We start from the raw sequence: 12,555 nt of genomic DNA, 5'->3' as shown, positions 1-12,555 counted from the left end.
CAAATGGTGATTTTCTTTTTGCGACTCTGGTAGTTTGTCCTAAAGAAGAAGTGGTAGCAGCCGGCTGTTTCTCCTGCTCTGATGTTAATGAGCGGAGATCCTCTCAAACCCATGGTGTTCTGCTGCTTAATACGTGTGATGAGTGGAGGACCCAGGGAAGGGTGGCGTTTCAGTAAAACCGATGGTCCAATTAGGGATGTCTCCATCAGGTGTTTTTTCCCTTGAGTCCGAGTTATTTTGAAAATCTGCCGATACCGAGTCCTCATCCCATATTTTGGATACATAAAAAAGAATAAAGAAAGTGAAGAAACAGATCTAGAATGTTCCTTATTTTTTATTTAATTCACTTTATTTTAACATTTAACAACTCTGGTAGCAAACAGCTCTTCTGTGAGTTAGCTCAAACATCAGTAATAAATTACATAAATTCTTCACTTTTGAACTTTATTGCAAATATAAAAAAAGTCTAATAAAAAACAAACAGCACCCCAACTTACAGTACCTGGCAGGGGGCTATTTTGCTTTGGTCCCCAAAATGCCTTGATACGTCCCTGGGCGTGGGACTGAGTCTTAAAGGTGATCTGAATTCTACAGGGAGTACAGAATTATTAGGCAAATGAGTATTTTGTCCACATCATCCTCTTCATGCATGTTGTCTTTCTCCAAGCTGTTTTGGCTCGAAAGCCTACTACCAATTAAGCATATTAGGTGATGTGCATCTCTGTAATGAGAAGGGGTGTGGTCTAATGACATCAACACCCTATATCAGGTGTGCATAATTATTAGGCAACTTCCTTTCCTTTGGCAAAATGGGTCAAAAGAAGGACTTGACAGGCTCAGGAAAGTCAAAAATAGTGAGATATCTTGCAGAGGGATGCAGCAGTCTTAAAATTGCAAAGCTTCTGAAGCGTGATCATCGAACAATCAAGCGTTTCATTCAAAATAGTCAACAGGGTCGCAAGAAGCGTGTGGACAAACCAAGGCGCAAAATAACTGCCCATGAACTGAGAAAAGTCAAGCGTGCAGCTGCCAAGATGCCACTTGCCACCAGTTTGGCCATATTTCAGAGCTGCAACATCACTGGAGTGCCCAAAAGCACAAGGTGTGCAATACTCAGAGACATGGCCAAGGTAAGAAAGGCTGAAAGACGACCTCCACTGAACAAGACACACAAGCTGAAACGTCAAGACTGGGCCAAGAAATATCTCAAGACTGATTTTTCTAAGGTTTTATGGGCTGATGAAATGAGAGTGAGTCTTGATGGGCCAGATGGATGGGCCCGTGGCTGGATTGGTAAAGGGCAGAGAGCTCCAGTCCAACTCAGACACCAGCAAGGTGGAGGTGGAGTACTGGTTTGGGCTGGTATCATCAAAGATGAGCTTGTGGGGCCTTTTCGGGTTGAGGATGGAGTCAAGCTCAACTCCTAGTCCTACTGCCAGTTTCTGGAAGACACCTTCATCAAGCAGTGGTACAGGAAGAAGTCTGCATCCTTCAAGAAAAACATGATTTTCATGCAGGACAATGCTCCATCACACGCGTCCAAGTACTCCACAGCGTGGCTGGCAAGAAAGGGTATAAAAGAAGAAAAACTAATGACATGGCCTCCTTGTTCACCTGATCTGAACCCCATTGAGAACCTGTGGTCCATCATCAAATGTGAGATGTACAAGGAGGGAAAACAGTACACCTCTCTGAACAGTGTCTGGGAGGCTGTGGTTGCTGCTGCACGCAATGTTGATGGTGAACAGATCAAAACACTGACAGAATCCATGGATGGCAGGCTTTTGAGTGTCCTTGCAAAGAAAGGTGGCTATATTGGTCACTGATTTGTTTTTGTATTGTTTTTGAATGTCAGAAATGTATATTTGGGAATGTGGAGATGTTATATTGGTTTCACTGGTAAAAAAAAATAATTGAAATCGGTATTTATTTGTTTTTTGATACGTTGCATAATAATTATGCACAGTAATAGTCACCTGCACACACAGATATCCCCCTAAAATACTGTAAATTCATGTGTCCTTTTGCAACGAGGTGGAGTGACAGCGGGGACGACCAATCACATATTAGCCATGGGTGGGTGGGTCTAAAAGAAGACAGGCTTTAAGTTGAGTGGTTGTTCTTCACAGAGTAACTTTGGTTTGGGATGGTAAAAACTAATGGCAGACAGGCAAAGGGACCCCTCCCCCATCCCTGCAATGGTCATCTGGCTCCTGAGCTTAGCAGGGGTCCTGCTGTCAAGATTAAAGTGAGAAAAGTCTTTGTTTACATAGTCTGGTGTGAGCCCACAAAATCAGGTTACAACTGCTTCCTGCAGGTTCATCTGACCGTGCTGAAAATAAACTCTGTGTGAAGCCATCATAAACAGGACGTGTATTTAGTTTTGAGACTGAAAAGAAAAGGTCTAGTGTTTAAGCATCTTTAAAATGCAGAAACAACGACTAAAAAACGGAATTCAGCTGCCCTTCAACAAGATGCCAGAGGACCAGGATCAGAAAGGTGGATTAGCTCCTCAGATTATCAGCAACGGTCTGTGTACCTGCCAGCCAACAGATTTGTGTTTGCAGAAAGGAAACAGAAAATGAGGCTGAAGCTGGCCACTTACACGCGTCATTTCTGAGTCACCTTTAAAACACAACATGAATAAAAGTTTCTTATTAGATTTTAGGTTTCTGCATTATTCCACTTCAAAATGAAAGACGACCAATCAGACATTAGCAAAACACGGCAGAGCCAATCAATGAGCTTGTGGGCGGGTCTAAAAGGAAACCGGCTTCAAGTGGAGCGGCAGTTCTGTGTTATTTTGTTCTGAGGAAAATGTAGCGGCTCTAAGCCCCCCCCCCCCCACACACACACACACGTTTAACCTGTTGTTGTATAGTCTTCGTTTCATCCTGCGGTTGGAGTGTTTTTAGGGAACTGAACATCGACTAGTTGCACATCTCATCTAAAGGTGAAAAAAACCTTTGGTGACATCTTCAACAAGCCTGTAAAGAGGTTGGAAAACAAGCCTTCCCAGGGGCGCGCTCCAGCTCGCTAAGGTTTATAACACTGGACTCAGACTCGTGTGTACTCCAGCCCCCTCCAGGCATTCAGCTGAGTGAAGTCTGTAGGCTCAGCTGAAAGATTTAATACTAAAACAGATTTAAAACTCTGTAAGAGGATAGGCTGAGATGGTTTGGACATGTCCAGAGGAGAGATGAGGATGACATCTCTCCTGAACAAACATTCCCCATCACGCGCTCTGCGCTCCTCTGACCAAGGCCTGCTCGCTGTCCCTCGGTCTAGGTGTCGTACCCGTGGGGACCGGGCTTTCTCAGTCCTAGCACCGTTACTCTGGAACAAGTTGCCACCCTCAGCTAGGCTGTCCCCTTCTCTGCCAGTCTTTAAGAATCACCTAAAAGCACACCTCCTCCGCTTGGCGTTTCCGGAACATGTTTGATTCTGGCCCTCTTTTATGTTGAATCCATTCCACAGTTTTCATTGGTACACTCAATCCATCCACTCAATCCAAATGTGTTTCACATATTTGTCCTTTACCGGACTGTTTCATCTATCTTGTAATTTCCATTTTGTATTTTGTAATTTGAATTTCTTTTATTGTTGATTTATTCAATATATTTACTTAACTGTACAATGTTCAGCGCTTTGAGCTTCCTGACAGGGTTGCGGAAGGCGCTTTATAAATAAAGCTTTGATTGATTGATTGATTGATTGACATGGGCAGAAGGATGCTAAAGGTGGAACCACCAGGCAGGAGGCTGAGAGGAAGACCGACCAGGAGATTTATGGATGTGGTGAAAGTGGACATGAAGTTGAGGATGTAGAAGATAGGTCTGGGGCTGAACAGGGAGAGGGGTTGTCCTCTGATCTGAAGGTGAAAGGATCCATCCCTAGGCCCGCAGGCCGCCTGCAGAAGCATCCTTGGACCCTAAAAGTTGGCCCCTGGGTGCCCACAGACCGCATCTCCCTTCTCCTTACGGGTGGCTCAAATGCAGAGAACAATTTCCCCAAGGAGCTCAGTAAAGTGGAGACAGATGATTGGCTGTGGGGACACCTGGAAGGACAAGGTCGATGAGAACAATGAGATGATTATTACATTTCATTTCTCTAATACACTTTCTCTTTATTCCTCAGGAATTTGTTCCCGGCGAACTTGGTGGCTGCTGCTTTCCGTTCTGTGAGTGTCACCGTCCAACCTCACCACCCTCTCATTTATGTCTTTGGTAGACTGTCCCTTGTTTCTGGGCTAAACTGTTCATAAGAGTTTATTTCTCCAACCACACGATGCCACTCTGTGTTGCTTCACAGTAGCTGTAAAAATCAGCTGTAGCTCTGGAGAAGCTCTTCACATTCACCACGCAAACCGCTGCTTGGCACCTCTTCTCCTGTTCCCAACCAGCCGTTACCATGGCGAAACCATTCCATTCTCACTATCCTAGCAACCCATCTGGCTCCACCACTTCTGAACACAACCCCTTTCGTCCCATTCTTTCAGCTAGAGCTTAAACAGGCAGCAGGAAAACTCAAAAACAGGACACACGCACGCACACACACACACACACATGCACTCAGATGTTCTGGTCATTTACAGTCAATTTGCCTGTGAATCATGAACACACAGGGTGGTCAGGTACTTCTGCCAGAGAACCCTGGAGGTTCACAGTTCATAGGGTTCAATCTCTCTCTCTCACAGAAACACACACACACACACACTATCTCTAAAGTGAAGCATGGCCCCATGTGGAGTGAGTCCAAATGTGGATTAAACCAAGAATTCAGCAGAGAAGAGATTCAGACAAACCAACAGGCAGCCAGGTTAAGCAGACAGGCCGCTGACCGACACGTCCACGTACATCAGTTGCACCTGTAGTGTACCAGACTGGGTGCCTGTAGGGTACAGGACTGAACCGTACTCACTGTGACAAACTGTGTCCCACAAAAATAGATGTGCACGCACCCTGAACTACCTCCCAGACAGTTAAAGAGCAAGTTCACTGAGAAACCGTTTCACTTCTTCATTCCCAAATGTGATCGCACCGTGCAGGCTGAAAATGAAGATAGTCTCCTATCCCTGTTTCCTGCATCAGCTTACGATAGAAACTAGATGGTGAAGCGCTTGAGTCAGAAAGCCTGACTGGACAAAAAATATAAACACAAAACTTTTTTGCTCCTGTTTTTCATGAGCTGACCCCAAAGATCTGAAACATTTTCTGCATACACAGGTTTGACCCTCAGGTTTGTACACAGATCTGTCCAAATCTGTGAGTGAGCACTTCTTCTCCTTGGTCGACATCATCCACCTCACCTCACAGGTGGGGCATACCAAGGAGCAGATTAGACAGCATGAACAGTGCACAGGCCAGAGGCACACAGGGCGGAGTTTACGCTGCAGGTAGCTAGCACAAAGACTAGCTTTTCAGTCCACCGACCCTCAACAACGGGTGCAAGAGGAAGTTTGCCTCTTTGTTGGCATCATGGTGGAACCTCGAAGGAGAGCCCTAACGCCTCCTTGGGGTGCATTAGATTTGCAGATATGGTCTACTCACACATTTGTTTCCAGCTTGAACTGAACATGAAAAAGTTCTGCCATTTAAATAACAACTGTCTGGTTTTATGGACGTTGCAGTATGCCACAGACTACAAGATGGTTGCTGCAGGGAACGACACCAACGGGACAACTATTTACCAAAAGGTGAGCATATCTGAACTACCAGATTCATACATACGTCATATAGCATCGTGTAGGCCTACATGTAGGACACACCTTGTCTCATCTCCTCCTGTCATCCTCACCCACTTATCTGGGTTTGGGTCAAGGGGGCAGCAGCCCTAAAAGAGAAGCCTGAACCTTTCTCCCCCCAGCAACCTCCACCAGCTGCTCCAGAGGGATCCCAACATGTTCTCTGGCAAATCTGAAGAAATAAGGGTGCCATGGGTTGACCACACTTTGGTTGATTGATCGCTGCAGTTCATCTCCGTCCTCAGTCTCCATCAAAGTTATTAAAAAGAAAAAACGAGTTGAGTTTACGTCCTTGTCTCTTAGTGCAGCCAAGCACACAGCAAGCTAAAACCATTTTACTGTCAAATCAACTAAATAAAAGGAGAGGGTGCTCGCTGCAGACCTACAAAGGCGGAGCTGCACCATAAGGTGGAGCTGCACCAGAGTCAGCCCCGCCCATTCACGCAAACTCAGCCTAGCCCACTGACTTCCGTTTTTGTTTTTCAACTTTATCGCAAACTAACCTGACTCTCATGAATTACGGCTGTTACTAGTTTACAGTCGTTAATGCTATGTTCTATGCTCCAATTAAACAAGGTAAATATAACTTGCTACATGACAAAGTCTGAATATATCCCGAAATGAAAAGGTTTCTTTTAGCGAATATCTGCCCATAGCCGCTCTAACAAAAGTCCTGTACAACAACATTTGACAGCATCATGTGGGTTCTGGTAGTCCAGTGGCAAGATCGTTTGACTTAAGTTTTGCTTTCCCCTCAGCTGATGCTGGTTCGGTTCTCGGTGGGGTCGGCAACAATCTATTTAGCCAGCTGAAACATTTAATTTGTTCATATTTTAGTTGTAATGTTCATTTTCAGCAAAATATTTATGTCTCTACAAGTTCTTTGAATTTGGTCGTTCCTAAACAGCATTTTAGTTGAAACTCTGCTCACAAATGGACTCACACTGGCTAAATAAACGAATGAATAAATAAAAAACACATTAGTCATTATATGTTAAACGGCATACCAATAAATTGTTGTAAACATAGTACTGGCAAGTGTAGCTAGAAATGAGGAAAAGTGGTTATAGAATATTTCCACTACTGGGAGGCGAACCTGTGCAAAACTGCATGTCAACCTGACACCATCACCACTATACCACCACATCTTATAGAACTTGAGTGGCGTTACATGTTATTCTTCTATCCAGTGTGTCTTTGTAGACTGGGTGTATGATTTTTCTGGCGGTGTCTCAGTAGAAGTCATTTCAGAAATAATTTGTCAGAAAATTCACAGAATATCCAGATTTGAGAACCAAGACCAGACCCGCTTCGGGGGAGGAGACCAAATTGAAGCTGAGATGGGAAGAAAATGCATGAATGAGGCCAAAAATGGCTTTGGCGTGTTTCTTATGAGGAAATGACAATATAACATGATTAAAAGTTCCCAAAGTTAGATTTTTAATTATATGGAACCTTTACAAAAACTGTTCAATTCACTTCTGAATTCCGTCCTCAATCTTGCATTTTTTAGCTATAACACCCTCTTTGGTTCCAGAATGCTATCAAGTCTGACAACTGGAAGGAATTGGACTGACTCTGATAGAATGGGCGGGGCTGATTCTGGAATGGGCGGGGCTGACTCTGGTGCAGCTCGACCTTCTGGTGCAGCTCCGCCTTTGTGGTTCTGCAGCGAGCACCACTTGAATAAAAGCGATAAAAGGCTACAAACTGGCTTGTTTTGACAACTTTCACTGGAGTTTCTAGAGGTGTAAACGGCCTTTTTGCCGTCCATCATGGCGAAGGGGGCGGTCACATGAGTGGCGTGACGTCACGTGCAAAGGGTCAGTAGGAGGAAAATGCTAGGAGGAGGGAAGTTGACAAGGAAAAAGTGATGACTCAGTCCTCAGACGTCAGCATAATGTGACAGCAGTGAGTGATGTCACTGATCTGCAGCAACAGGTGTCCATGAACATTGATAACATTAAAAAAGTTTTATTCTGTCAAAGTACGCTGTAATGTACCCACTCAGGGTCCGGGGAGAGGGGCTGCGTGCTACGTTGAATGACCAGGAGAAAGGCTGGTTTTTATGGCGCTTGATTGGAGACCACCAAGCACCGTAAATAATGGCACTGTGCATGGCTTACTGCTGCGATTTCATGGATATTTTAAAGCAGCATCGAGGCTGCTCGTTTTTTTTTTCCATCCTGCTCCATCAGCAACATTTCCAACTTTTATACGCGACATTAGACGATGTCCTTTCCTCCCAAGTCAAAAACAATCAGCATGACTTCCTTAACCGCAAGTCACTTTCAGCTACTCTACTGGGCCTCATGAAAAGTGGGTGGGCCCAATAAATGTAATATATATATATATATATATATATATATATATATATATATATATATATATATATATATATATGTGTGTGTGTATATATATTTCTAAATGGTGAGAGATAAATCTGACACTTGTCCATCATTTTGACAGATTGCAGTTCACACCTTGACTCAGGAGCAGGAGGAAGGTGACTGCACATGCTGGCCACAGGTTTAGATGTTCCCGCGTTAAGGGGACTGGTTAAATGGCATGGTTTATACGTTACAGAAGCACTCGGAATGTTCGTTTAAAATGAAATTAAAAGAGAATCTGATGACGTTGATTGTTTAATAATTATTATTTCAAAATGAAAGTGATAGAAGAAAGTCCGCCCTGTTGCCCTGTTGAATGTCTAGCACAAACTCTGAAGTATAGATATACATACATATAGACACATATTTCTACATGTCTGTAATATCTATGATTGATCCTGTAGTAGTTATGACAGCCTGAAAGGGCTCCCCTCAAAAATATAATAAATGTACTTTTGAGTAAGGATTGTAGCCATAGAAATACTACTTTGTATACATGTTGTGTGTGTGTGTGTGCGTGTGTGTGTGTGCGCGCGTGTGTGTGTGTATATGTGTGTGCGTGTGTGTGTGTGTGTGTGTGTGTGTGTATATGTGTGTGTGTGTGTGTGTGTGTGTGTGTGTGTGTGTGTGTGTGTGTGTGTGTGTGTGTGTGTGTGTGTGTGCGTGTGTGTATATGTGTGTGTGTGTGTGTGTGTGTGTGTGTGTGTGTGTGTGTGTGTGTGTGTGTGTGTATGTGTGTGTGTGTGTGTGTGTGTGTGTGTGTGTGTGTGTGTGTGTGTGTGTGTGTGCGTGTGTGTGTGTGTGTATCAGTGTGTGTGTGTCTGCTCTGTCTTCTCCATCCCCAGTGAGTCGTGGTGGATGGCTGCTTATACTGAGCCAGGATTCTCTGGTCATATGTTTGCTCACATGGACAGTAACTCATTGTTTGATGTGTTTCAGTCTACTTTCAGACCACACCATAGTACTGAATCAGCCCTGATTAGGGTGCTAAATGATATCCGGGTGGCATAAGACTCTGGGACTATGGTATTACTGCTCTTGCTAGACCTTTCGGCAGCTTTTGGTACTGTGGACCACCATATTCTGCTGGACCGTCTTGAGTCTTGGGTTGGGGTAAAGGGGGTTGCACTTGAATGGTTTCGCTCCTATTTATCCAACAGATCTGTTACTGTTCAGATTGGAGATTGTTCCTCCTTCTCTCTCCCTCTGCCTTGGGGTATGCCTCAGGGCTCTGTTCTGGGGCCTCTCCTTTTCTCTATATATCTCCTACCACTGGGCAAAATCCTAAATCGGCACAGTCTTAATTATCACATCTATGCTGACGATTGTCAAATATACAGTACATGGCTCTAAAAAATGGAAATGTGGACTCGTCTTGTGGCATGTCTGGCAGATGTAAAGGGCTGGCTAGTGGCCAATTTCCTCAGGCCAAATGATTTAAAGACTGAATCCATTGTCTTTGATACCCGCAATCCTTCTGGCTCTCATTCAACTTTTGATGGTATAAACCCTAAGCAGTGTGTAATAAGCCTCGGGGTAAAAATGGATGCTAACCTCTCAATGACTCCTCAGATCAACTCAGTGGTGAGGTCTTGTTTTTATCAGTTACGCCGCCTATCTCGTTTAAGGCTGATCTTAAAGAGGAAGCACTTGGAATCAGTCATCCACGCTTTCGTCACCTCGCTTGGACTACGCTAATGCATTATTAGTTGGAACTTCTGTCTCTGCTCTGAACCGGTTGCAGGTTGTCCAAAATGCCGCTGCTAGGTTTTTAACAAACACAAGTCGACATAGCCATATTACACCAGTCCTGAAACGTCTTCACTGGCTCCCCATCACATTTCTTGTGCGTTTTAAGATATTGATGTTTGTTTTTAAAGCCCTACACGACCTAGCTCCTCCTTATCTGTCCAACCGGCTGACTCCTTATGTACCTACTTGTATGTTGAGGTCAGCTGACCGTCTACTGCATTGCATTCCCCGGATGGCCTACAAATCACGAGGTGAATGTGCATTTGTCCATGCTGCCCCCATGCTCTGGAACTCATTGCCCATTACAGTTAGGCTGGCATCCTCTCTGTCTGTTTTTAAATCTCGTTTAAAAACCTACTTTTATGACTTTTTAGACAGTGATTCAATGTTATCATCTTAGGGCAGCAGTAGCTCAACAGGTTGAGCGGGTTGTCCAGTAATCGGAAGGTTGCAGGTTCAATCCCGGCTCCGGGTAGAGAATTCTGCTGCTGTGTCCTTGGGCAAGACACTTAACCCACCTTGCCTGCTGGTGGTGGTCGGAGGGACCGGTGGCGCCTGTGCTCGGCAGCCTCGCCTCGGTCAGTGTGCCCCAGGACAGCTGTGGCTACATCGTAGCTCATCACCATCAGTGTGTGTGTGTGTGTGTGTGTGTGTGTGTGTGTGTGTGCGCGTGTGTGTGTGTGTGTGTGTGTGTGTGTGTGTGTGTGTGTGTGTGTGTGTGTGTGTGTGTGTGAATAGATGAATGATACACTGTAGTGTAAAGTGCTTTGGAGTCCTTACTCTGAGAGGCGCTATACAAGTGCGGGTCATTTATATTATGATTTTATAGTTTTTATTGTTGTGTTTTATCTTCTTATTGTTTTGACTTTTGTTTTAATTGATCCTGCCTGTTCAGCTCTTTGGTCAGCTCTCACGCTGTGTCTTAAATTGTGCTATAGAAATAAAGTTGGTATGCTGGGTATGATATGGAGGTTTCCTCTCCACTGTCCCTGCATGCTTGAGGATTGCTGTAAAGACTCTGACACAAGTCAGTGACTTGATGCGACCTGCTGGGTTCCTTATATAGGAAACTTTTACTGATTGTCTTAATGAACTGACCTGTATTGGAATGTTTACTATGTGAAGGTCCTTGAGACGACACTGGTTGTGATTTGGCACTGTAAAAATAAACTGAATTGATTAGCCCATCAATGGCCACGCCCCTGAATGACAATCAGTTCAAACTGCATGAGGCTCTACGTAGAAGCAGTGGTCCTCAATAGGTAGCCCTCTGGCTCCTGGACCTTTACAATTTTAACAGGAGGACCACTACCAAGCTGTCATAGTGTCAGCTAACAGGAACTTCTTCATGTGGCCCTTGGCCACTTGTAAGGACCTCTGCTCTACTTTGGGGGGACAGACTTCCTCCACTCATAAATCAGCCCATTTTTCTGCCTCTTCTGAAAGGAAGTATGTACAATAGCTATTTAAGTCCTCTTCACAAGGTCTACTGCCGTCGTTTCCTCCTGGTTCCTACCATGGATACCAAACCTAGCCATCACCAACATGTCTGTTAAAGTCTGCACCAATCGCCACGCTCTCAGCTCTGGTGATACGCTGCATTAGGTCATCTAGCTGAATCTAGCTCATGTCCTACCAGTGGGGCAGAAGAACCACTAACAACATTCATCATCATTCCTTCAGACTCATCAGCCCATCTGACACTACACTTCTGCTCCTCCTTTAGGATAACTACCACTCCAGATGACCTCACACCTGAATAATTATATATGTGACCATATCAGGCACATTTGTTTTTTAGAAATCAGCTCATTGTTCTGCACTGGCTCTGAGTGTGTGTGTGTGTGTGTAGTTGAATCAGTTGCAGATTTGAACTTGCTGAACTAGCAATACGTGTGGGACTTGTGAAGATCTGTTCAAGTAGAATAGGTTCAAGGTTGGTGGTGAAATCTACTCAGCAGTTGGGTGGTTCTCCACGGCCGGGTGACTGATCTGTTTAAACAGTAAGTCTGTGTGGAAATGTTTTCCTAATCTGTCTGAAGTCCACTGGTACAACAGAGCAGCCAACTCGGTGGTCCAAAACGAGAAAACGTACTGGAACCAGTCAGCAACTTGCCTTGATTTTGTGACACTGTCTGATTTTAAACCCTGCAGGCAGGACCTGAAGCCAGTTAAAAACATAAAGAAGAAAAGAGACAGTTTTTTTCATTGTGTAATACAGAGTTAACTTTTCAACAGGTTCAGAAAGTTCTTGCTTCAGATGATGTATTGAAAATGTGATCTGCCTGTAGTTCCAGTTCAACGCTGGTCAGATGATGTGTTGGTGAGAGGTCAGTCAGACAGAAGACAATTAGCTGAGAAGCGTCCAATCTCACAAGAAAAGAAGGGAGGAAAGGATTCAGGCTCATACAGGTGCACTAAGCAGCTTTTTCATGCTTAAAAAAGAATGTCCGACCTCAACAGGAGTCAAGTCGGAGTAAACATCGGGAGTTTTCTGAATTGTGAGAGCTCAGAGACACGATTCCTGCATGTTTTAGATCATGAACACAGCTGATGTACTTTAGTGACGAACCACTCCTGTAGAAGCTAATGCAGGCCTAGGAGATGTCTCAGCAGGTGAGATTAAGGTGTTAAAACGACGAGTCCACAGCTGGGAGGAGGGTTTTAGGT

General features: G+C 44.4%; 1 protein-coding gene across 1 annotated transcript in view; it reads left to right on the top strand.

Moving 5' to 3' along the window:
* slc1a4 (solute carrier family 1 member 4) overlaps window positions 1-12,555 on the top strand; it is a 46,957-nt gene that overhangs the window by 12,642 nt on the left and 21,760 nt on the right. The window contains exons 2-3 of the mRNA XM_015945521.3: window positions 4,138-4,180; window positions 5,630-5,695. Of these exons, the coding sequence (XP_015801007.1) occupies window positions 4,138-4,180; window positions 5,630-5,695 (109 nt within the window). The remainder of the gene's footprint in view (window positions 1-4,137; window positions 4,181-5,629; window positions 5,696-12,555) is intronic.

This window comes from Nothobranchius furzeri, chromosome 12 (assembly GCF_043380555.1).
Source record: "Nothobranchius furzeri strain GRZ-AD chromosome 12, NfurGRZ-RIMD1, whole genome shotgun sequence".
NCBI classification, from domain to species: Eukaryota; Metazoa; Chordata; class Actinopteri; order Cyprinodontiformes; family Nothobranchiidae; genus Nothobranchius; species Nothobranchius furzeri.
The sequence above is the reverse complement of the archived record's forward strand: the minus strand, read 5'-3'. Positions and strand labels throughout refer to the sequence as shown.